Raw genomic sequence first — 9,761 nt, forward strand, 5'->3', positions numbered from 1 at the left:
CGCATGCGCACCAAGAAATACGAAAATAATTCAGAGGTTCGTCTGCGTATTACATTGACTGAGCTTTACAGTCAACACACAGATGAACACAGGGTTAAAGCAAACCATTTGTCGAGGAGTTTACGGAAAACTGTCGTAATTTGTTCATTAAATTGAACGAATTTTGACAGTGTTCCGTTTATCCCTCGATATGTTGTTTTTAAGATGTTTGATTTAAGTAAATTTTCAGAGATTTAAACACCTATGAAAATTTGAATGTTCATATTGGACGTTTATATATAAACCCCTGCTGGCTGTGGTACTAATGCAAATGACTTCTCCCTAGCGCGATAGGTACTTGTAACTAGTTTCGGTCCATTTATTTCAGCCTCAGACAATTCAACAGTATTTCAATCATTGACTGTGCATTCAGTTGTATGTTTTGTGTATTCTTTGTTTTATTTGTTCGTATTGATACAAAAGGAGCATTGAAGTAAAATGTTCTAATATTTATTGCGACAATGGATGAATATAATGCTGTTAAAGTTTTCAACGAATGAAAATGTGGCATTGTTAAAGTAATATTAACACATTTCGTATTAAATAATGATAACCTGTGTGGAATCAGCCTTTTCTATACTTGCAACTTGGTTGCATTGTAAAGTAAAAAGACCATCAGATTCTTATCAACTTTTGTGATGACACATTTGCCCTATCTTTTCTTTGTGATGACTGAAACCTCGGTTATACCGTTCTGGCTGCTTTTAAGTAGAAATATATAATTGATCAGGTTTCATTATTCTTAATCATTTTCCTTTTTTATTTCATATAAACAAGTTTTAAAAATCTTGGGGCAGCAGTTTAAGAACTCGAAAGCATTTAAAAACCATATATAGCCAGCTGGTATAACATGTCTCCTTAACAAGAATAAAGAAAAAGATTGAAATGTTATGTTAAAAACAACAATAATTTATCTTCAAAAACAACATCACCCGAAAATGCTCCCATGAAAATTGCTGCGGAGCAATAATAACGCTGATGTAGGCAAAAACTTAAACCTGGAAATTCACAATGGAAATGGTCTATATCTTTTCTCAATACAATCGGCAATAAAATCTTTGTATGACTCGATATACCGTATTCTATCAACATAATGGAATTACATTTTGACTACTTCACAGGCTACCTGATTACTCACTTCCTATTTGGCATGAACAGTCCATCAAAGATAATGCTGTATTCTGAAATCTGTGTTGTATTTATAACCATTGACTCGGGATAAAGGAATTCTCGCATACCAGAGGTCTACCGTGGTTCCCCGGATGAGTTCGTCTCGGGATTTTGACGAACATCTGATTGGTGAGAATGGATAAAGGCGGCTGAGCAAGTTCAAATCACTAACGAGAATAAACTGTCACGCTGTCTGTTTCAATGTTATTGTTAAGTTATCTCTTTAGACGTATACGGACTTGATTTGCATTAAATTTTCATAATTCAGTTACAACAAAACGGTTGAGTAAATAATGGTTGTTATTCAGCGATCACATGATAACACCTGTAATTTAAATGTCTTATATCTTAATAATTATGACGTATGAATTAAACCTGTGCGTTTTTATCTACAGGATACAGGCTGGAACTCGTTAGTTGTTGATTGAACGGCAAACAAGTGACATACCATTTAGTTTGATTCTACTTTACAATTTTTAAATTGTTATTTGGATCTTATAAATAAAAATTGTAAGTAAGATTTTATGATAATATAATTACATAAAAAAACATCGGTTGTTAATTCAATAATGTAATTATTAAAAACATTGTATTAATTGGTGAAATATGGCATTTTTTATTTCAAACTTATTTCCAAGTGGGAATCAGCGTGTTTTATAATGAATACAAACGCTGCCATTTAAAATCAAAAGAACATAGTTCAAATCCATTCTAGATTTAACTTTGATGCATATTTGCTTTGAAACAAACTGTAAAAACAAAAAGTGTGGGATTGAGAAATCATTTCTTAATCAGATCTATATTACTTCACTTTGGAAAAAAAATCATACTATGGTTTTAAGTTACTTAAGAGATAATATATCTCATTTAGTGATTTGTCGCTGAATAAAATCATTGCTTGGGGTTCAGGTGCGAAGGAATTATATCACGAGGGCACAGTCCGAGCGATATAAATAATACGCATCTGAACGATAAACAATGATTTTATTCAAGGGCAAATCACTCTTTTAGATATATTATTTCGATTCTAATACGTTATTTAAGATTATTGTGTACGTCCTTGACGATATCCATCAAATATTTGCCTCATTTCTGCTGATTTCTTTTCCAGCGCGCGCGCTATGCCGTCTAACGCTATGACGTAATAATTGTGACGTCAGAAAAAATGTTGAATAATAACACACCGTTTTCAGCCTCCTTTAAAACTTAAACAAAATTTTCAATAAATTTTACATAAAATTAAACTGAAATTAGTTTCTTTTACTGTCTTTTTCAAAGCTGATTGTAATATAACTTAGATCTATATCTACTGTAAATAACTTGTGGTTTATATCCGATATTGCTAAAAAGAATCAAGTACATCTACCGGATATAATTGTTGAAATTTTCATTGATTTAATGCAATCTGTCACAAACCCTCATTCTCGCATACCAGAGCTCTATCATGGTCCCCCGGTTCGTCTCGGGTACCATGTCGAACATCTGATGAAAGAGAATGCAAACCCTCAGGTGGATAAAAGCTATGACAATTAATCAAATTTCAGTTTTCGATAGTTTCTCCCACAAATGAGGATGAATACATTCCGTATTACAAAAAATCAATCTTAACAGGATCGATCCGGGAATATTAAGTCTATGACTTTGTTTACTAATCATAATAAGTGTAAAGAGCATTTGGCTTGTGACTGGTAAATTTAACTCTTGACGTCGAACAACCATTAAGGTTTGCACAGAACACGCGTTGAAATTCTTAATACGATTTTTATGTTATGTGAAGGGAGGTAGCCGATGCAGTAAGCAGGAAAAAACATGTCATATTAAAATATGAAATAGATGTTGAAATGACTGGAAAGGATATCTTATATATGTTCTTTCTAAAACAGAGTGCCAGAACTGTGTCACCATGCGCCAGTTATCACCATCCACCAGTCCTGTGCTAGGACACGGTGAATTTTCCGGCGGAAAAGACCTCAACGAATGTGTCTACAAGAACGATATAGATGGCGCTAAAGCGTGTCTACATGACAACAAAATGGCGTGGAACACTAGAAATGAGAGCGGGTTGACTCCATTAATGGAGGCATCAACTTTAAGCCGACTGGAAATTTTGACTTTATTGTTGTCATCTAAATGTGACGTCAACGTTACGGATGAAAATGGAAATACGTCACTACACCTCGCTGTTGATGAAGGAAACACTGAAGTTGTTCGAAAGCTCATCCATAGTGGTGAGTACCCTGTTAATATATATGTCATTTGTTACATGACTTTTGATATACGCGGGCCCATGATTAGTCTATATTCAACATATGTTTTCTAGGCTATCAAATATCAAAACTTAAATATTATGTAAAAAATTATATCTAATAGCATGTAATAAAACACCTATTTAATGATTTGCAAGCACATGCGACTATACCTTTTATACATATTGTGAAGTGGAAACATTTGCAAAATGTCTGAGAAAAATACTAGTGAATGCTTTGTAATGAAATCGTTTTTGAAAATGTCACATTTGAATAGTAATAATAAACAACAAACAACATTTGCTTGGTTGATGACTTGCTCTTGTTTTTGCGAAGTACAGTATAACATATATACTGATCCTCAAATTTGTCCTCATATTGACCTGTAGAATGATGAATTAACAAATATCCGTAAAACCGTATAACTTGTCTATTGGAACAAAACATGTTTTAAAAGCGTGTGTCAAGTGTACTACCATTCCGAGAGATCAGTTTACCAAAGTAATAAATGTAACCTTTAGCTTTTACAGTTTAACTTTTCTTTTCAGGACGATGTATTGTGGATGCAAAGAATGCAAATGGTGAAACAGCTTTGATGAAAGCCGCCTTTTATGACTACAGTGAAATGGTTAGAATAATGTTAACGGACGGTAAGTTTTTCCTATCGTCGTCGTCGTTGTTGTTATTGTTATTGTATTAGTGTTTTTGTTAGTATTGTTGTTAACACTTCATTTCACCACAAGGATCAACCTCAACGACAATTGCTTATCTATGTACGTTAGGTTTTTTTCTGTTTAATATTTTGTCCTAATTGCTCTCCTTGAAGGAGCAAATGGTGTTTTGTTTGGTATTTGGGGAGAATTTTTTTTGATAAACCATCCATTTTTGTGTTAAAACATATTTAGTTTCGTAACCAGTGATCTTTAAGAGCTAAATGCCTCGTTTGATACAAAACAAATAAGATATACGTTTTTGCTTTGATCGTAGGCATAACAGACACGTGTTGTTTAATACATGTACGCATTAAGCACTTTGTCATCGTTAATTAAAACTGACAAATTAAATTCTGACGTATATTATGTGTGTCATTATTTTTATACTAAAACTAGAACATAAAACATGTATATCACTTTAAAGAAAAAAAAACAAAAACAAAATCTTACGTCATTTCGTAGGATGGACAACATTTATGATACAACAATGTCAACATATGTCAATTAAGAGTGAAAGATACAACAGTTGGTGAGACAGGTGAACTCCAACGCTAATTTAGTTCAGGTGAACCAGTCTGAAACGTGGTCACATTTAATTAAAAAAAGAGTCTGTATAGGTTTAAGACTACATTTATATGCATTATTCCCATAAATAACATCAAATATCTAAGTGGGTGGGGAAGGAATATGTTTCAAGCTAAAGAATTAAAGGCGTACATCACCAAATTCATGTTCATTATTTTTCAAAACTTTTTTGCAATTATTATTAGTAAGACATAGTGTTATACAGAGAGTTGTAGGCGATGTTTCACTAAAATGATTGTTTACTCAGTAGAAAAGCTGTTGAAAAGTAATCTATTGCGTTATAAACGCAATAAACATTTGGTATAAAGTGTTAGTAATTTATTTAGCAGTAGGGTCTACATAGAATATTATCTTTACTGTTGTTTTGTTTATATTTTAAAGACGTTGTTTTAAAAGATGATAACATCGTTTCTTGTTACTGCTTCTTTTTGTTGTGGGCCTACTTTGCGAATACGTGGCTCTGTGGCTGTGTTTGTGATGCCCTGTGCTTCCGAGAAATGTACCCTTACATTTAATCTTTTGTGCCTTCAACAGGTTCCTTTAATAACCTTCATAACAAACTAAGAATATGATGTTTCTTTTTTTATTTTAGGAGACGCTGATCCAAATGCTCGGGACAAAACGGGTCAAACAGCCCTGCATATTGCACTGCGAGAGGGAAGTCACATGACCGTTGACCTGTTGTTAAAACATGGATGTGACGTCTCTGTATTGGATAACCTCGGACAAAGTGCATTATATGTCGCTATTCATAGCCCATGCAACAAGACCCTCGACCTAGCCAAGAAACTCATTTCAGCAGGTAAAATATACTTTAACATAAATTTTGCCGCCATTTGTTGACACTCATTAGTCCTCATTAGCATAATGTGTCCTTTCTTAAAATATGCATCCAAAACAAGGACAACGTAACAGTATCGCAAGAAAATGACTGCAGGGAAAATTAAGGCAGATAGAAAATTTATTATCGATATTAAAGCGTATAGAGAAAAGATTTATAAATTAAAGTGTTTTTCATTAAAGGCTCTGTTAAATGGAAACTGTCATATTGTTTCCCTCTTGTAAAATTGATGTTTGAGTAATCATGTTATATAGTTAGAAACTTTATACATTTTCTATTCATGATGATACATGATAAATTCTGTTGACATACATAATAACGTCTTCTCAGAAAAGAAATTAAATTAATTTTATGCAATCAGCGGCCTTGAATGCATTTTAATGCATAACAATAAATTGTATGTCTGACAGTTCGTATGTTTATTGACGTACAAAAACCATGTCTGTCAGTTACAATATTAACGTTCATTGCAATTTGAAATTTAAATTCTGATAGATCGAAACTGGCACAATCATTAATTTAAACTGGCAACGTTAATATTTCTGACAAGGTCGGACAACGTTAATACGTCTGACATTTCATTTAAATGCGAAATTATAATCCGTAGACAACTAACCGGAAGTTGCAGTCTCGAAGTACGCAAACTGTTGCACTGGAAAACATAAATGTAAAAACCACATGAGTTTTATCGAGGTGCAGTGCTACACATAACTATGAACCATTTTGAAAATCCACTGAAGACAATTGCAAAGCCTAGATAACAAACCAGTATCTTAATGGTTAATTCTGAGCATAAATTAACCAATCATACTGTTGCATTGTCTGTGCCTGGTCTAAAAATAACATCAACAAATGACATTGTTGCATAGTTTGTGACTGGTCTAAAAAAACATCAACCAATGAAATTTTACAAAATCTGTGACTGGTCAAAAAATAACATTAACCAATGATATTGTTACAAAGTCTGTGACTAAAAAACACGTCTTTCAAAACAAAATATACAATTGAAATGATTGAAATTTTTAGTATCAGGAATTTTATAGGTTTAAGACGGAACTAAACGTATCTCAAGTCCTAAATTGTTTCTTAATAAGGCATTGCCACCACGAGAATAATTCATCACTGACATCTCAAAGCCAAAAGTAACATTGCCTTTCAAAACAAAAGATGCAATCAAAAATAATTGAAATTTTTAGTCTCAGAAAATTGATAAGTTTAAGACGGAACTAATCATATAATGGCATTGCCAAAACAAGACTAATACATCACTGACATCTCAAAACCAGAAATAGTTTCTTCGTGGGACTGCATTATGCAATACATACCTGTGTAGCGGTATCAACTATCGTTTAATGACAAAAGAAGAGTTTGTCATCATCATAAATCATTTTCATCTTGTCTTTTTTTGTTGTTTATGTTAAGGAAATTAAATTGCTATAACTCTGCATGTACCAATAAGTCTTGCACGGCACGTTCTCTCAAACAATGATGTTTTAATTGTAGTTTGAAATAATCATAAATAAGATTTTTTCATCTTTTGTATTGACTGACATTCGAATATCAAAGGTTATTCAGTGTTATCCCTGCAATTACAAACAAACCATGAGACTGATATTTAATACAAGTTTTATTTATTTATTTATTTATTTATTAAGGTAAACATTTTTACTGATTAGTTAACGTGAATATTTGATGAACATTATCTGAATAGAATATCTGTTATCGTTATATATTACAAAGAGTTAGTACCTGACTGATTTGCTATATAACCATGCTAAAGAAAGGAATCTTTAAAAACAAAAACCAGTTTTGACTTTATAAAATGAAACATACTGAATGGCATCGGTTAATACTTAAACCATTCAAAAAGTGTATAAAATGGAAGATATCATATGTCAGTATAGGTTTATTTTGAACTCGTTAATTTAAAGAAAATAACCGTTCCGGTTTCTTGTATGTCCATGTCATTTGTTTTGATTTACCTACGGAAGAAAACTGGAAATCTGTGCGTTTTTGGTGTATCAAATAAAATAAAAGTTATTTATTCGATACAATTATATACATACATTCATTCTATTACAGGTTATGAAATATCTGCAGATAAACTTTGGCTCCTGAATGACGAAAAGCATAACCTGTTTTACCAGGATGACGAGTTTTATGTAACACTTAGAAAAACATTACGGAAGAATTCGAATGAAGTACTACAGGACTTTAATACTTACAGGAAAATATCAACAGGATCAAATAAAATTGACACAAATTACTCTGTATCGCCGATACATTCGCCAGTTCTATCACCGAAGCAGTTGTCTCCGACGACACCTCCTTTCCCTATGTCACCTTCTTTGAAGCAGAAAATTATGTCTTCGCAAACACCAAAATACCCGTCCGTTCCTTTCAGTCAGATGTCATTGAACGAATCCAATTCAGTTTGGTTATCGCCATCGTGTGCAAGAAGGAACGAGTTTATAAAGTCCAATAGTTTCGAACAAGTGAAACCGAAGACGCCATTACGACCACCGCTGACGTCATCGTTTTCGTCAGACTCGGATGATTCCCCTATGGGTTCACCTGCACTTAGACGTCGTACCCTGTTGCTAAACACAAAAGTTACCGGTAAAAGTAATGATACCCACATCACATCGCTTTTAGTGTCATCTACCAAAGAGGAACCGGCGGTGGTTGAAAAAGATGGACGTTCTGTCACAGTCTCGTTTGCAAATAAGAAACCAGTCTACTTAAGAAGTGAGGACGAAATACCTAGAAGCGCTCCAAACAGCCCAATGATACGCTGTAGAAGGCATATGAGTGCGCGACAGCCAAGGTCGGGGTCACACGAGAATGTAAATCAGAGAAAAATATCATTGCCGGCAAAGACAGCAGTAAAATTTAGTACTGAAATACAAGTAATTGAATACAACAGAAGACAATGAAAACAATACAAAAAGTTTGAGTATATGAAGGCATAAGAACTGGTACACAAGTATCATAGATTGGCGACATTTATATTGCAGGGGGAAATACTCTATCGACATTGCTTGAAATGTGTTGAACATAACTGGTATACAGTACCTGTGTAATAAGACCTGTGTTTACATATATATGGACAACTTGTTTCTTGTGTTTGTTTCTTGGGACTTTTTACGAGCACATGATTCTGTTCTTTGACATTTGTGTATGTTTACACAACAGTTTGAGTACGTCCATTCAAAGAAAAACATTGTAAATCACTTCCTTTCGTTTCATGTCCTGAACAGTGTATATAATCAATATAATAAATGTACATACAAATATAATTTATGCATCATGTAGAGATAGGCCCTAAAATTTTCAGTGATAGAATTACATTAAATAAAGTCTAGAAATTAATTTCCAAATCCTTGAAATAACCAAAAATGATTTCACAAATGTGAAGTTTATGATAGTTTTGTTAATATCAATAACAGAAGTTTTAATTTTTAATTTAAAGTTGTGATCCACAAAGAATGACAACTCTTGCCTTGGGCTATAACTTATAAGTAGAGATCTATTAGTTTACTTCCCTTGCAATTACACAATTGAGTGGAAAATGAAACTGTTTAAGACACAATACATACTTTTTGCACAACAAAATCATTAAGGATTTAAATTTATTTGTGTTTGATTTACCCCTCAAGACATGGTTCCTATGATTCTGTCAACTAACATATGGTAAAAAATAACTTTAACAAGCCAATAATAAAACGAAGTACCAGTAGGTAAATAATAGTGCAGATAATACAGTTTTGCTTGTATCAAAATGTCACAATAGATCCACTTTTGTAATACAGAACACCTGGTAGGATTAGTAAAGGTGCAATTATATTGATCTCTATTTCCTATGCCTACATCATGTTTCATGTATTTCAACGTGGAATGTTAATTTAAAGTTAACACAGCCTGTACTTTCCTCCAAAATTCACAGAAGAGACTCAAGAGTACCTCTGTCTCTATTCCCGAGTTCTTAAAGTGAGTTCAGGTCATAAACTCTAACATTGGGTCGTACTGGGTAAATTTTATCCAGCTTAACAAAACTCATTCGTATACGACTCAACGCAAGTAGGACCCGCACACGAAATCATAAGCCTTAGTAATATCGTGCTACTATGATATATGCCTGTCCTTCTCTATCATTTGAAATACATC

General features: G+C 33.2%; 1 protein-coding gene across 1 annotated transcript; it reads left to right on the forward strand.

The window, feature by feature from the left end:
* Positions 1 to 1,560: 1,560 nt before the first annotated feature.
* LOC123538766 (inversin-like) lies at positions 1,561 to 8,893 on the forward strand. Its single transcript, XM_045323084.2, has 5 exons — positions 1,561 to 1,719; positions 3,093 to 3,437; positions 4,004 to 4,105; positions 5,346 to 5,555; positions 7,677 to 8,893. The coding sequence occupies exons 2-5, from the start codon at positions 3,113 to 3,115 to the stop codon at positions 8,528 to 8,530; spliced, it is 1,491 nt and encodes a 496-aa protein (XP_045179019.2). The 5' UTR covers positions 1,561 to 1,719; positions 3,093 to 3,112; the 3' UTR covers positions 8,531 to 8,893.
* Positions 8,894 to 9,761: the final 868 nt, after the last annotated feature.

This window comes from Mercenaria mercenaria, chromosome 18 (genome assembly GCF_021730395.1).
Source record: "Mercenaria mercenaria strain notata chromosome 18, MADL_Memer_1, whole genome shotgun sequence".
Taxonomy (NCBI): Eukaryota; Metazoa; Mollusca; class Bivalvia; order Venerida; family Veneridae; genus Mercenaria; species Mercenaria mercenaria.

Bases quoted from the DNA above. Each gene is read 5' to 3' on its own strand.
- LOC123538766 (XM_045323084.2), top strand. From the start codon at position 3,113: ATGCGCCAGTTATCACCATCCACCAGTCCTGTGCTAGGACACGGTGAA. The intron at 4,106-5,345 runs GTAAGTTTTTCC...TTTTTATTTTAG, and splicing joins TAGAATAATGTTAACGGACG to GAGACGCTGATCCAAATGCT. The intron at 5,556-7,676 runs GTAAAATATACT...ATTCTATTACAG, and splicing joins CAAGAAACTCATTTCAGCAG to GTTATGAAATATCTGCAGAT.